The sequence below is a fragment of the Haliotis asinina genome, chromosome 1 (genome assembly GCF_037392515.1).
Source record: "Haliotis asinina isolate JCU_RB_2024 chromosome 1, JCU_Hal_asi_v2, whole genome shotgun sequence".
Classification (NCBI taxonomy): Eukaryota; Metazoa; Mollusca; class Gastropoda; order Lepetellida; family Haliotidae; genus Haliotis; species Haliotis asinina.
This window is the reverse complement of record NC_090280.1, coordinates 18,065,087-18,081,492: the sequence shown is the minus strand read 5'-3', so window position 1 is coordinate 18,081,492 and position 16,406 is coordinate 18,065,087. Positions and strand designations below refer to the sequence as shown.

General features: G+C 39.8%; 1 protein-coding gene across 4 annotated transcripts in view; it reads left to right on the top strand.

The window, feature by feature from the left end:
* The window catches only part of LOC137287739 (dual specificity tyrosine-phosphorylation-regulated kinase 1A-like), a 73,981-nt gene that overhangs the window by 32,937 nt on the left and 24,638 nt on the right, over nucleotides 1-16,406 (top strand). For all 4 annotated transcript variants that reach the window (XM_067820144.1, XM_067820131.1, XM_067820137.1 and 1 more), the window contains exon 2: nucleotides 11,486-11,736. In XM_067820144.1, the coding sequence (XP_067676245.1) occupies nucleotides 11,569-11,736 (168 nt within the window). In that variant the 5' untranslated portion in view covers nucleotides 11,486-11,568. The remainder of the gene's footprint in view (nucleotides 1-11,485; nucleotides 11,737-16,406) is intronic.

The window sequence follows — 16,406 nt, the reverse complement described above, 5'->3', positions numbered from 1 at the left end:
TGTAGTGCTGTAGACTGGTTCAATTCCCCACATGGGTGCAGTGTGTGAAGTCCATTTCTTGTGTCCCCTGCAATGATATTGCAGGAATATTGCTAAATGTGGCTTGTAACTAGACTCGCTCACTCTATTTTGTGTGGTCAAAGACTTGTAATATACATGATATTGCTGATTGCAGTTCTACATATCAAAAAGCCAATTTAACTTATACTTTGGTCTCTTAATTATCATTTATTACAACCAGATTTATCTCTCAATGAGCAGATTATGGATCCTAATCTTTGTTCTTGGTATACTTATTGTCAACTGTTGGATCCTACTGGTGAGTATATCGATCAGGCCTTGCTTGATATAGTCTTGCTAACCCGTATCAGACTTTGAGGGTCTTAATCTTTGAATTAAGGTATGAACAGTTGTTCTGAACAATGAATTGTTTTCTAGGGGTGAGTGGGGGAGGTTGTTTTGGTTTCTTTTTAAATATTACCGAACATGGATAATTTCAGTCCTTTATTTTGTGCTATGAAGATGTCCTTTTGCCATTTGTGTTTGTATCTGGCAGACCTCTGAAGGATCACATCAGATATTGACTTGGTTCATTGTAAGTCATTGTATCCCAACAATGTGGGCGTTATTTCTTCTATTAATCAGTCAGTGGTGTGAGTGGTTCTAAATTGATTATCATGTATCACTATGTGTCCGTGTCACCCAGTGAATCATGTGCCTAACAGCTGTGCTTGTTTCATGTCACTTATATGAAATCCAAGGCTTCTTGACATAGAGAAGTTTGAGCATTTCCAGATTCACTTCAGTTCTTTGTTTACCTGCAATTCATTAGCTGTAAACATGAAAATTTATGTTCTTAGTGCAGACAGGGTGGCTGGTTTGGTGCTCTGTTATAAGTAAACAGATTCAAGTTTCCATACGTTTAATTTCAACAAAATTATGCACAAATAGTTTTTGACACTGAGCCATGAAGAGACTAAGTAAATATCAGGAGTGTTATCACACCCAACAGCAGATATTTCAACTTCTGAAAAAAAAGGAATGCAATGTTGGGAGAGAGATTAACACACAGTGAATAATTCCATTTATCCCTCCCCTGGGACACAATAGAGTCACCAGACCGTGACGGTTGGTCACACATTGGTTACCAGCAGTAGGAGATTAACACAAGGCAGTAAAATGCCAATTAACATGTAATTAAAAGTATTGATCTCTTTGATGTTTAACCAGCAGACAATGGCAAAGGTACTGACACCAGTAATTAGTGTCGAGGGTCGTTGAGGTATGTTAGTAATGTCTGCAATAGTTGTGTTCTTATACTGAGCTGGTGTTCAGCATCAGTTGAAACATGACCCTCGTACTGAACTACTGTTTCTACAACAGCTCTGGTAGGTTAAGTTTCTCTTGTTCAATTATTTTATTTTTCCGTAGGGTCAAACATGTATGTAAATTTGTTATTTATTATATATATATTATTATATGAAGTTGTTAATTTTTCTACATAAAGAATAACCCACTTTTGAAGAATGAGGACAATGATTTATGGATATACAACTTCTTTTATTCAGTGAGTGCGACATTTCGACATAGATACTAATGTCATCAAGCAAATACGACATTAGTATCTATGTCGAAACGCCGCACTCACTGAATAAAAGAAGTTGTATATCCATAAATCATTGTCCTCATTCTTCATCTGCTCAACTTCTAGAATGCCTATCAAAGATGTCAAACCCACTTTTGGTTGGTAGAAATTCTGTGGCATTCATTTCAATTGTCCGTGTGTAAAAAGTCTCCCACACATATTTTTAACACCCTCACCTCTTCTGTAGTCATATCATCATTCATAATAAGTAAAACACTCAGTGAAAGATTCAGTGCAAGAAAGTCAATGTTAAGGCATAATATAGATTCAACTTTTCTTGCAAGATAATAATGTTTGCAAAGAAAAATGTAGTTTATTTCAAAACATTCTTTTTAAATTGAACTCGATTTATATCTTGACTTTTTATACTGAAATAATTATGGAAAATTAGGATTTTTATCACAAAAAACCCCTAGAAAACATAAATGTAAGAAAATGTTAATTTAATGTCCGGTCTTTGAAAGGATTTGGAAATATGTATACATGACACGTACACATCTTGAGAACATTTCAGGGATAACCTTCCCTGACATGTGGTTTATATTGCCATATGTAATGAGTTATGATGAACAGGTGGTCTGTAGTTTACTGTATAACTGTATAGTTTAGATGACTGATTAGAAAGATTTACTTTGACTAATTGTCATCGTAGAATATTTTCAGAAAAATATGATAAAAACAGCTTAGTGGGTAGCAACTTTTTATTTATTGTATTCAGTGATGTTTCAATGTAAATTCTTTCACTGTCAAAAGACTCAGTAATCTCAGTCTTTTTGTATTTCACAAATTTTCACAAGAATTTTAACTTTGGTGCTGTGTGCCAGTGGTGGGTGTGGACGACAAAAGTGGATTGATGTGACCAGATACAAACTCGCATCTCCAAATAGGGACAAAAATTCTGACCAAACTTTGGTCAAGATTAAAATTGACAGTCTGAAAGTTGTGTATTAGGAAGGACAAGTTACTTTTCCTTGACTTTTTATCAGGTAGACCATCTGTGGGGTCAGACTCTTTCAGAGTCCGCCAAAATCTGTTCAGTTTTCTAGCTCAAATGCTGCAGTCAGCAATATTGTAGATATAGTGGTATACCCAAATGATTATATAACAGAATAAAATTTTATTGCATTGACAAATTGTGCTAAGGGCTTTTTAGAGAGAATAACTCTGAGTAGGTAATATTTTGCAAATGATTGGAAATGTAACTTAATTAACTCTCAGTGACTAATTATATTTTATTAATAAGCATAGATTTTTTCCCCTACTACTGTATACCTTTATGTACCCCCCTACTGTTTCCAGTGCCTGTATGTACATGCTGTAGAAGATCAATAATTCTAGATCCATAGGAAGCCAACTACAGAGAGCCATGCCTCTACCTCGCCTGCCTGACCTCTCTCTCACATTGCACTCCGTGAACCTTCCTACCCACAATGCACTGGTATGTTTTGGGGGGAAGATGGTGGCTAGTGGGACCTCGGTGGGGTCAGGTCTGGAAGTGGGGGTCGGGTCTGTCTGCAGGTAGGGTGAGGGCCTTGCAGGGGGTTGTCTGTCCTGTAGCTGGGGGAGACACCAGAATCGGCTTGGGGCAAAGCCTTCACCAAGAAACTGTGACAACTTCACTGGAGCATGTTGAAGCTTGTAAAGCATAGATCTGCTTGAATACGAGCTGTTGCACCGAGTTAATGACATTGTTAACTAGTATGTGGTGGTTATAATATGGATGCCTTCCTTGTTGATTGGATACACTTTGTCAAATGGATGATATCAGAGATGATATTTCTGTAGCTGGCAATCAAGTCCTCATTCGTCAGTGGACAGGTGAGTGGTCTCTCATGAAGATCTAAGTCAGCTGATGTGAGACACGTTATGTCCCACAGCTTATCACAAGACTGGATCAGTGTTGGGTCAATGAATTCCTTTCATGCCTTTGCTCTCATTAAATAGTTTACATAATTGGGATTGTTGGCATAGCGACCAGGAGAAATCCCTGGCCTGGTAAGAGAGATCATGTCCTCAGGACTTCCTAGCTCTGCCTGTCCAGACACAGCCCCGTATGTTTAAAGTTCACCTAATACTGCAGCAGCAGTCAACTTGCCCCATGTCAACTGCTGTCTCCACATTTATCTGACAAGGGAATTAAGTTAATGATGGAATGTTGAAGCTCCCAGTGATTGTTGAAAACTGTAATGCATAGAGGCTCTTCCTTTGTCAGAAAGTGGGTTAATAGTCCGTAAAATGCACCCTGAAAAAATGTAATGCTTCAATATTGAAACCAATTATTTATTTGGTGCCCAACCGTTTGATACAAGTTCTCTTTTTTCACAATAGTTAGTAGACAACGTTTAGGTATGAATTTCTAGTGCTCTTATCAGTTGTAGGTGATTTCAGGGAGTATCTGATAAATGACCTTGATTTTATTTTATGTAAATGTGGAGTTGGATTCTGACCATATGAGGAGTGGCCTTCCTTCCTGTCCAGTATGGAGAGTGTATAAGCTGATTCCATGCACGAGTCCTTGTTCTAGTCTTTATTCCTCCTGGCTTGTAACAAGAGTTGACATGAATCATTTTTAATGTGTCAGTCTGTGCACACAATCTGTTAACCTGATCAATGAGTTCTAAACAAAAGAAATACTTTTTTTATGTTTTTTTTTTAAAGTTAATATCAGAATTTTATTATTTTGTTGCTTTCAAAAACATTCATGGCCTTACTTGCTCTCTGAAACAAAGAAAAAACGTATGTGGTAATGGGATAAATTTTAGGTATGATAGTATTCTATAGGTCAGTTTATTTCCTCATGCCACCAGAGTTATCTCTTTGTTTTTAAGCAAGACACAGCATAAGATATGATGAGATAGTGTTGGGCCAACAGGGTTGTACTGTAATATTGAATTGTGTCCAAGTGTGCTAAAAAGGAAGACTTTACAAACAGGATGTGATCATGAATGTCACTTCTCATCAAGGGAATTCCCCTCCGAGGGGAAAGTCTCTGGGTCAGTGTGTTTGTGTATGAAATAAGCTTGAGTAAGTGAATATGATTTTATGCCTCATCTAGCAACATTCCAGCAATATCATGGGACGGGACACCAGAAATGAGCTTCACACATTATACCGATGTTGAAAATTGAACCCGGGTCATCAGCATAATGAGAGAATGTATTAACCTCTTGGCCACCCCACCGCCCCCTTTTCCATGTTCTATTTTTAGTAGCATGTGTCTTGATTTTTTCCTTGTGTTTTACATGATCAGGGGAAAAAACCCAGGTTTTGACATCACTTCCTTAACAGGAAATTCTGTATGAGGGTAGTGTCTCAGTGATTGGATTAGGTCAGGTGACACATATATGATGAAATTTTACTAATTCAAGTCATGTTAAGGCAACGGTAGAAAATCTGTTAATAGTGGATTCAGGCAGCAATGTCATTTGGATCCTATAGTGACACATGTAGAATGTATTTGTTTCATTCTTAATGAAGGAGACAAGATAGCTACGTCTTGGTGTCTGTGTGCTTTGTTCAGTGTGAGTAGCTACATTAATGCAGATGTATTCACATCTAGTAAAACAGTAATCACTCATTCACTCACTCATTCATTCACACTCTGTATACATTTGGAGGTATGGGGTAGCCTAGCAGTCAATGTGAAGCCCATTTCTAATGGCCTCCAACGTGTTATTGCTGTAATATTCCTAAAAGCCCCATAAAAATAAACTCACTCACTCACTGTGCTGGGTACTAGTCAAACTATGGCATGATGTCTCTGAGCTGGCAATTAAAAAGAAGCATACATCCAGTTTAATACAAATGGCCACACCAATGTGCATACACTCACCGTGTGGGTGAAATAATCTTGCATGTTCTGTAAGACAAGGTTTTAAATGACACAAAATTCCTACCTATGTGACTCAACTGTTTGGGTATATACTCCCAAAATTTCAGAATTGTTTCAAATGTGTAAACTGAACCTAAAAACTCAGCTAAATATAAGCAATTAAAGTTTTAAAGTACACTAGAACTGTGAAAAGGATATGATAGACCTTGAAAAGAAGCCAGTGGAAACAACATCACAAAATGTGCTTTCACAGCTGTAGTCATTCTGACAGAGAAAGTCGAAATGATTTCTCCAATCTTGATTAAATATACAAGTACACATTTATAAATGTCATGGAAGTTTACTTCAAAACAAAATGGGGAGGACAGGCTAATGAGGTCAGAGCATGAATTCTATTGATCTGCAGGTTCCTCAGTGGGTGGGCCAGTAGCTTGGATGTTCCCTTCCAATGAACCTCTTTCTAGGTTTGTGTTGGAGGGTGCCAGTCTGAGTACACACTGCCCCTGAGACCTCTCAGTGACAGGGTAACTTGAAACGGGACACAGATCAGAGTATGTCCGGTCAACATACTCACTGTGTAATATAAGGGGTTGAACAGAGCTGCAAGACTGAAATTATGGACAGTTTATCTTATAAAGTCCTTAAGTCAGTTTATCCTTGGGTCTTGGAATGAACACTGTATTCACAGGGCTACCCCGCCAACTGTGGATCATTTTTAAATGCCTTGCTAATAGTGTGTCATCATAGCATGACTGTAATCACTGGTTTGTCTTGTCCACGCTTGATTACTGGTGACCGGTACAGGGGTGGAATAATATACTGAGGTTTAATGCACATCATAATTTAGTTATACCCTTGTATTTTATACAGAGAAATAACTAGTAACAGGGTCTTTGTTATGTGAGTTACGATCATCTTAGCGTTACAATCGCTTTGTGAAATGGGGTCCAGGATCTGCTGAATCTAAATCTGTGGCATGAGTGATAACTTGATTTTTCTCAAATCTGCATCAATAGCAACAACAGTATGTCGTCATAGTTTAGTGTTAGATACTGTGACTCTACTCAAAATCACTTACGCAAACTAGCAAAATATTGCCTAACCTTGACCTTGACATTCGAGCTTATTTTCAAGCACTGCTTTTTACCTTTATCCTCTGAAGAGCAACTTGACCCAGGCATCACACAAGCTCCCCCATGTGTCAATCTCATAGTGATAGTGTTAAAACCAGTGTCAACATTAGCCCTTTGATATGAGATGAGTTTGAAGTCTCCTGTCTTATTGTTCAAATGACATGATGAGAAAAGTGTTCCTTTAGGGATTAGTGAGGGCTATCTGTGATGTTGTGTTCTATATGTTTTATGGAGATATAACTCATTTTGGTGTCACAGTTTCTGCAGACCTTGTTGAAGATTCGTTCAACCCATTACTTTCATGTCAACATTGAAGGCCAAGGTGTCACTGGCACCAATGATTTCTGTTCAGACCAAGGTTAAAATTGGTCTTCATCAATTTGTGCTTGTCTCCCCGTGAAGATCTGGGTTAGATTTGGCCTTTTGCCACCAATGCTTGTTAAGTGAGGCAACCAAGAAGATGAGGTGCTCAGGCTTGCTGTATTTCAGTCTTTCTCTTAGGGAACATATACCAGTGAATAAACATCCCATCATAGGATAAAGTCTTTGAAATTTGATATGTTGAATATTTTACTCCTAAGAATTAGAATATTGTACTAAAACCCACAGATTAGTGTCACTGATTTCTATTCTCATTATGAGAAAAGATACAGGAGACATTTTAATCAACCACCTTATCCTTTTCTGCCACTAGTTTCTCATATTTGAACAGGACCTTAATATAACCCCATCAGTTTTCTTGACTTCCTGTTTCAGATTTTGTTCAAGATTATTTGGAGAGTTTTTAAATGTAATATCTTCATTCATTCAAATTTCTATCATTCACTAAACACACACTGTTTCAAGATGATGGTATTTCTTTATTTCAGTTGGTAATCTTCTCATCAAGTCTAATTGCCTCTTTCTGGCTGTCAGTTTTCTAGGTTGTGTCAAACAATACAACAGACATCTTGAGAATATTGGAATCCCAGAGTCCTGCTGATATCTAACTGGCCAGTAATATAAGATGCCATTGTTTGTGTGGCTTTTGGAATTGGGCTGTACCCCATAGGAATGTGGGAGCAAAATACAAGCTGTTGTTGTTGAAATGTTTGTTTAGGGAGCTGAAATGTAATGCAATAAAATAGTTTATTGATGACCAAGTGTTTAAAAGTGGATTGTTGGCAATTTCACCTTTTGACAGGTACATGCTGAGTAACCATGGCATTCAAGGGAGAAAAACTAGGTGTTAATCTTATTACACTTGTCAAAGTATGTTATAGGTTATCAGTTATCAGACTTCCACTTTTGTGGTGGGTGAAAATACTGAGATTGTTGATTGTTGTGTTATGTCACTCTTGGATTCTTTCCATTTTCTACAAATGACTTTATGGAAAACCTTTTTTAACTATTGCATTGAGCAGCAATTGGATGTGGATACTTTTCTTTGTTATAAAATGGAATATTTTGATTATTGGAATGGGTAGTTTGAGACATACATTGTGATTTCTTGCTAATATTTTTGTCCCTGGTGATTAATTTTAAATATATTTAACATGCTCTTTTCATCGCTATATGGCTAAAATAATGCTGATGAGACAATACATTTTACATCACTAACTTGTAAATTTGAACAATGATATTAGACCCAAGGATTCTAACCTGAATCAAGATTTAAGAGACTAATGGGCCAGACCCAAGTCGATACCAACAGAGAAAGGATGTCAGATGTGCAGAGAGCAAGATCAGTGAGCCCACGACCTCTCCAAAAACAACAAATGGCTCAGTTTGACATGGGGATCTCTGTGATGCCAATTTCTGATTTCTGATTTCTGGTCTATGTTTTCACAGATATGGGTTGCTTGACCCATAGGTGTTGAAATCAATCTGTAGCAATCCAAGCATTGCTGAGTCTGTCTTGTCTCCGTGACACTACCTCGCCAGCATCAGCAGGCTTATCATTGCATCACAGCCTGGTTTCAGTGTTTTGATTCCCTTGAATCTCTGCCTGCTGCAATAAAAGGAAATCAAAGGTGGAGAGGGACGCAGCAAGTGCACTGCAGGTGGAAGGTTGTCATGGCAACGAGGTGTGGCGCTGTGGTGGGTGTTTGTGTGGTGTGACGGGGCAGACTAGATGAAGCACATAATTATGTGGGTACATTACAGAGTCTGTCCTCCTCCTCCGGGTCACACGCCGAAAACCATCTGGCGGCACACCGGAGTCATTGTCACCCACCATACCTGGCCTTTCCTCGCAGGCGTCACCACATCTCGCACAATCCCACGTGCGTCTGTATCATCATTTACAGGACATTGACCCCTGAAGATGCAAGGACTAGCTGACTGGGCAGCCTGTCTACTGATATACGCGAAACGCAGTAAGAACAGTCGAAGACAGACATATTGATTTTTCTGTGACCGACCTGACATGTTATGACCGAGGCTTCCCTCGACCCCACTGACCACAGGACAAGAAATGACGTCTGCTTGGTGTCTGCCGATCAATATGTCCAAATTGTCTCTGAGATGAGCCTTCAGTGTCCAATTGGCCAGGATGACCGTCTGCTTCACACGTCTGCCGGCCCATTTTGAAGAAGACGTGTGCACTGTTATTGTTGATGAGGATGTGGGTAGAGGCGACGATGAGGATGCAGGGACTGTCCATGACGGCAGCATTGTTTGTGTTGTGTGACCTGCCCTAGGTGTCTGGATCGATGGTTTTACTGCATGCCACGATGGCCCCATCCATCAACCATAGCTACGTGTTTCTGATTCAACCATTGGTTTGGAATGTATGTTTGTGAAGGGCTCTACTGCCACCGGGGTAGGGAATAGATTTGGTTTCTCACCATCTATTTTTATCCCAAATGCCCATATTTCATCTCATATTATTGTCACCAAATTATTTACAGTTTGAGTTAACAAGTCTTTAAGATGCATAACTTGTATTCAGAAATTTCAGTCACAATCGTAATTTCTGTACTTTTCAGGAATTTTGTACAAGTCTCTTCAGGTACTGTTGATGTTATTTAAAAGATGTTGGGTGTATAAAATGTATGAAAGTTAATTCATAAACATTCGTGTTTCTAGAATTCATGTTGTGTGCCATTGAGGTGTACAGAACATTGGGAGGAAGACTTCTGTTTCACTGATCCCTTTTGGGTTATTCATCATATTCAGGAAAAGAAACAAGCTTCCTAGTGCACTACTTTTTGCTCCCTCGATTTTGGCCATGTTGTTGATATATACAATTTTAAGTGAAGACAACAGATTTGTGTGTTGACAAATGTTCTTGTAGTTTTTGATTACATGAATACATGGTGGTGTGTAGGCACATGATGTGGTTGCAGGAATTTGTTGTAGGCATTTGTTATGACTGTAGGCACACAGGCCACTATGTTCAGAGACTTATGGACTCTTTTTTTAGGGATTGCAGTTGAAAGTGGTACTTTAGCTGAAAGTATAATCAAGCATATTTAAAGATTGAATATCAAACATTTTGTCCCTGAAGCATAACTTGTGACCTTATTGTTTACTCTGTTACATGCATTGGGGCCATGTCAGGTAGCTAGAATATTGCTGGTTGGTATGTCAGGTGGAAAACACATTGGTTTATAGATATGGATGAACATGTCTGATTTCACAAGAAGCCATTTCCTTGAAAATATCTGAAAGATAAATTCCAGTTTTTACAAGAAACAATTTCAATATGTGACATACATTTGGAGAGATAAGTTTGAAAGTTATAGGAATGGTACACTGAATATCCCCTGAAAAAAGTATTTGGAAAAAAAACAACACCAAATCATTGATAATGGAGTAAATAGCCATTGGTTAAAAATAATGGATCTTCATTTTTGAGCTGTGTATCTGATTGCCGTTTCTGTCATGTTTGATAGCAGCGGCCATGTTTGGGTCAACACTGTCCAGGTGTTGAACATTAAGATCAATATGAGGCAGCTCATGGTGTTTACACCTTGTCCAGTGGTCAGCCCAAACACACTATGTGACCAGCACTGTAAGGTCAAGGTCAGGTGTCACTGTGTCCCCAAGTTTGGCATGTTTACAGAGACTGAAAGGAAAGGATATGATATAGGTCTGCAGCAACATGTGCTTGTCCTTAATAGGCAATACCTCAGAGTCGGGCTTGCAGGGGTCAAAAAGGTTTTCTGAAGTCCACTGGACACAGGTTCAGTAAACATTCAAAATCCACTTGACCACAATATTAATTTCACTTGCCCACAACTAAGAGTTTGGTTTCATTTACAAATGATCCCTATCAGTTAGTAATGTTAACTGTGGATATTTACTTCCCCGACAGGAGAATTCCGCAAGGGCGTCTGGCAGTGGTATTCTATCAACCTCTGGTTTGGTTCCCAACATACTGGGAAGGAGGATTGATTCTCGATTAGTGTTTATTGTCTCACTTGTTCCTGTAACATTTTGCACAGAGATGGGGTATGATCATACTATAGCATTATTTCAACAACAAAATTCAAGGGAATATGCTTGAAAACAGTATAGGTATCTATACTGAAACGCTGCTATTGTACAATGAAGAAGTTAATCATCCTTAATGACTTGTCATTCCTATGGAATGTGATTTATCAGCAGCAGTTGATCTTTCATGAGACTTGAACATCAGCTGTCTGCAGCTTTAGTCAGTTCTAGTCTAGTATAATATCTGTTCATCTAGTGTGCTCAGCTGATAAAGGCTACAAAGTAGCACTAGAATCTAAAAAATAATGTTGAAAGCCATGTTCAGGATTCTAGACTCAAAAGTGTTTTGCAGAGACTGTTTCAGACCAGTGAATGAAATCTTAAAACATTTCGACTGGTGTTTGTGCAGTAGCATGTTTGAAGGTCCTTGTACTAATGACAAACTCTCTCTTACAGGACAGCTGTCCAAGAACAGGCATGTGAGTGCAGGGGGAAGCACGACCTATGGGCGCCTAGTGACAGGCAGCAACCACTTGCTGATGATGGCCGATCCCCTGCAGCAGCAACATCATCAACAGCAACAACAGGCGCAGGAGGACATTGCAGCCATGCAGAACCGCATCCCTGTGGCGTTCCGGGAGCCCACTGAAGCCCCGCTACGCAAACTAAGTGTAGACCTTATCAAAACTTACAAGAAAATAAATGAGGTGAGATTACAATTCTGTTGGTTGACATAAATTGCTTTGTGTTTTTCTGAACTTTGTCCTTGAAACATATTCCCCCACAGTATTTTGTGCAAGTGTGATAATTCCAGGAAAACTATGTTCCAGTTATCTTACGTGTCTCCCTTCTTGAGATTCCAGATGTGAATAGTCCTATAGTACTGCTAGCTTGTCTCCACAGTAGAGATTCCAGATGTGAATAGTCTTATGGTACTGCCAGCTTGTCTCCACAGTAGAGATTCCAGATGTGAATAGTCCTATAGTACTGCTAGCTTGTCTCCATAGTAGAGATTCCAGTTTGGAATAGATCATGTAGAAATAACCAATTGGAATGCACTCCCACCTCTTGAAAAGGGATTTGGGTTGGACAGACTATAACTTCCCTGGTTATTAATACTGATTATTTAGAGACTGTCGTGATATATCCATATATCCACCTATGATGTGGTTATGGTAAGAGAAGGGTTGAATGAGGTGTACACTGGCCTACACAAACGTGCTGTGGAAAAGGTCAGTCTAGACCACACGTTGTGTGGGAGGCCAGTGATGTTAAGGCAAAGGTTATTGTAGACGATCCTGTAAGTATCCTCAGTGTCTGCATTCCGACCACCTCTTGCATACATAAATCACATCTTCATTGCCCAGCATGAGGGGAACTTTAGCCACTTGCATATCAGGTCTTAGCTGTGGCAAGGGTCAGTTAGGCAGCTTCAAAGCATACCCGAGTCTGTTGTTGACTTTTATGCTGCTTATAAGGCTTCTTGACCAGACATAGGTGTAGAAGAGCGATGAGTCACCATAACATGTAGTCTTATGGCCAAGCTCATTCTTTGTGGTGGGACCTATGAAGGTCCTGACTAGCATTGGCCTTCGAAAATCAAGGTCTAATCTCACAGACTTGTTTGCCATGAGTCTTGGTAAGTTGCATAGATTCAGTGTTCATGATGTTGATCACTAGATTGTCTAGTCCAAAACTTGATCATGTACAGACTGCTGCCATATAGCTGGAATATTGCTGAGGGCAGTGTTAAACAACAACCAAACCAAACCAAACCAAGGCTATCTTTGGTGGAGAACATCGCCAAGTGGTTAAAGTGTTCATTTATCTGAATGCCTGGGCTTAGATATCTCTACTGGGTAGCATCTGTGATTCACACTACTGGAATATGCGACCATAGTATTACCAAAGAATGTTCACTCAATCAGCCATTTAGTCAATCACTATCACAAACCTAAGATCCCTTATAGAACTCAGACATCTGTTACACAAGCCTTTGCCATCACTGTCTGCGCCTCTGACTCACCAGGTAGGGAATCCCTGAATGACGTCAATGCCCAGTTGCCTCCCCTTGTCTGATGTTTATCCGAGAATTTGGACCAAAATATCTTGTTAATGAGCAGTGCAGCCTCCCGGAAGTGTCTGTCCTGAAGAGCCAAGGTGCTGCTACCCCTTCAAGTGTGCAGGAAATCAGTAAATGTATCTAACCTGACTGTGCCCACTTCCTCCTCCACACATCTCGTCTATGTAGATGTGTGGGTGCTGCTGCTGCTGCTGCCAGAACCACTAGCAATCTCTAAAGCAGGGCTCAATTTATCAGACTTCCTTACTATACTACATGATACCTGTGAAGAGCTGGGATAGAATTCGGCTTCAGCAGCCGTGCTTGTCTTGAGAGGCAACCTACAGGATCAGTGGTCAAGCTCGTTGACTTGGTTGACACGCCATCTTATCCTAACTGCACATGAAGTCAGTTGTTTAGTTTACAGGCCGCCACCATATAGCTAGAATAGGTAACTAAGAAAATCAGGTGATCAGACTTGCAAACTTGGTTCATTCATGTCGTCGTATCTCAAATGATGCTCATGCTGTTGGTAATTGGATTGTCTGGTCCCGACTGCCACCACATAGCTTGATTATTGCTGAGTGCAGCTTTAACAAACAAACAAACTCAACAAGAACTGCAGTGCACTTTTCAAACAATACCATTGCCAACACCTTCAAACTGAAAATATACTAGGATTTTCTTTCATATCTGCTCCAAACATACTGAATGGAACACTTTGCAGACTATTTTAAATATTTTTTGGTTTCATTTTTGATAACTTCCAATCCTATATTATGAGATTTCCTGCAATCAGGCCCTTAACATATAGTTTTTTACTTTTAGGGCCTTTGCGTGTAAAAAATAGGATATATGTAAGTCCCGTCAGTATCACACCCTAAAAACAAGCACTTTAGCTCCCAATATGTCACACTGCCCAGTCCTTCATTCATTGTTGTGGAGCACTAAAGGACTTCAGACATTGAGGTTGTGGAACACAGAAGGACTTCAGGCATGGACCTTGTGGAACCATGCAGTACTTCAGACCCGTGTGTGGTCTAGGCATAATAATGTAGCAGTCATCATGACTCCCTTGTGTCATGAAAGGGAGTCATGGACATAATTTGGTGAGTCGACCTGAGTTAGGAAGTTTTATCAATGGATCAACTGTGATTGTTTATTAATGACCAAAAAAAACAGGGTAAGTTGTGTCAGGTATTTAGTCAGCACTGAGCGGTCAACTGGTAGTTCTCAAAGTTTAGAACAACAATGACGCAAGCTTCTAAATTTACCCATATTTGAGATAATTTGTACGTCAAATACGCAGGTTTTCTGTGTCATGGCACACTGCATCAGAATTACTTAAAACGTGGAGATTGTTGAACATTAAAGTACTTCAGCCATGGAGGTTGTGGAACACAAAAGTACTTTGGTTGTGGAGCTGAACTAAGACAGCGGAGGCCAGACTGCCAGTGGCTGGTTCAGATGTATCAGTGTTGAGCTGACTGCTGCTAGCGCTGCACTCACTTGGCCTAGTGGCACCAGCAGAATTCCAGGCATCCTGCCAGACTTGTTTCTTACCAGGCAGGCGATACAGGATATACAGGGGCAGCCACAATACATTCATGTTCCTGCTTTTCCAAAACTTTGATGACAACAGATTTGATACAGGCAGACATTTCTAATGTTTCTGTATTGAATCTCTCTCAAGGTCATATTTACATGTCATCTGGACCAAACAAGGTCAAATCATTTGGGTCACTTCCAGAAGTATTTGATTGTTTAGCTGACCAACTTTCTGTGCATTGCACTTTTAGGAATGGAGGTCCCAAATACGTGTTTAGATTTTTGCTTCTTTTCTGCTGCATACCCATTCTGAGGAGTGGTGTGGAAGTATGCACACTGAGAAAGCCTTTGCCTTGTTTCTGTTCATGGCTGAATAGTTTCAAATTGTCTGATTTTAGTTGTCTGAAGTATGGAAATATTGTCAAGCAGTTTCTGAGCAATGTCAGCTGCAGTGAAGTTAGACAGTTTTGAATATGCCATTTTTTGAAATGTTGGTGATTTTCCTCCAACTATTCTCAATAAAAGGGAATGCCTAGTACTCTACCTTTGACGATAAAGTATACTGTATCAAGTCCCTGATTTTCCAGACCAGTTTTTTACCGGGTACTTTGATCTTTTCCATGGCTGGGTAGGTGGGGTAGCCTATTGGTTAAAGCTTGTGTCCATCATGCTAAAGACCAGAGTTCAATTCCCTATATGGGTACAATGTGTGAAGCCCATTTCTTGTGTTCCCTTCGTTATATTGCTGGAATATTGCTAAAGATGGCCTAAAATGATACTTGTACTCTCACTCAGTGACTTGCTTGATTCATTGCCATGGCATCATAACATTGACCGCTGGTTTGTCTGAACAAGATTGGATATTTACAGGCAGCTCTGATGTAGCTGGAGTGTTCCTTAGTACATCGATAAGCAACAGGGTCCAGTACTACCTCCAAAGCCACTTTGAGTACTAGGCCCCCTTTCACCCTCACACTCCTCATTACAAGACATTGTCCTAGTGTAATTATTAAGTTATGTAACCCAAAACATGGCGTTATAATGGGGTGCTCATTATAAAACTCTTGCAGTACTTTGGCATATTGATTTTTGTCAGCATCGGCCATCAGAGCAATGCAGCCCGTCCCAAGTGTGAATGGCAAGTACTTGTGAATGGGCCAGCTCACATATGGGAAGAGAGCTTCAATGGCTATCTGCCTTCAATGGTAGAATGCATTCAGGAAGTGATGTAGCTTCCTAGATCTGCAAGGATGCTTATGCATCCAGTTCATCACTGTTACCATGTGGCTCATTCATTCCACAGAACTAAAGTCAGCTTCATTCTGATTGGCTAGCTGTGACCTTGACCTTGGTTAATTATACATGATTGTGTTAGCAATTAGCATAATTAGTTGTGGGTTTGATCAGCTGGTTCCTAATGGGATTGGTAGCTGATGGTGGAGAATGTTTATGATTCAAGTAGGGCTGCTGTGTCCAGGTCAGCGAAACCATGGAAGGGAATCAATTCCAATCAGCTGAGTTCGCCAAACTTCAGCAGTGCAATGGGGTGGTCTTGTGTTGAAAGTATCCACTCATTGCCATATAACATAATAAGTACAGTGTGTGAAGCCCATTTCTGATATACCCCGTCTTGATAGTCTTGGAATATCGCAAAGTTGGGGTAAAACAGTATTCACTCACTCACATCAGTGAAAGAAACTCGTGTTTAACGACCACCCGAGTTCGGACAATAGTAACTCTAGAAATCTGTTAGCCACCCATTAAGGT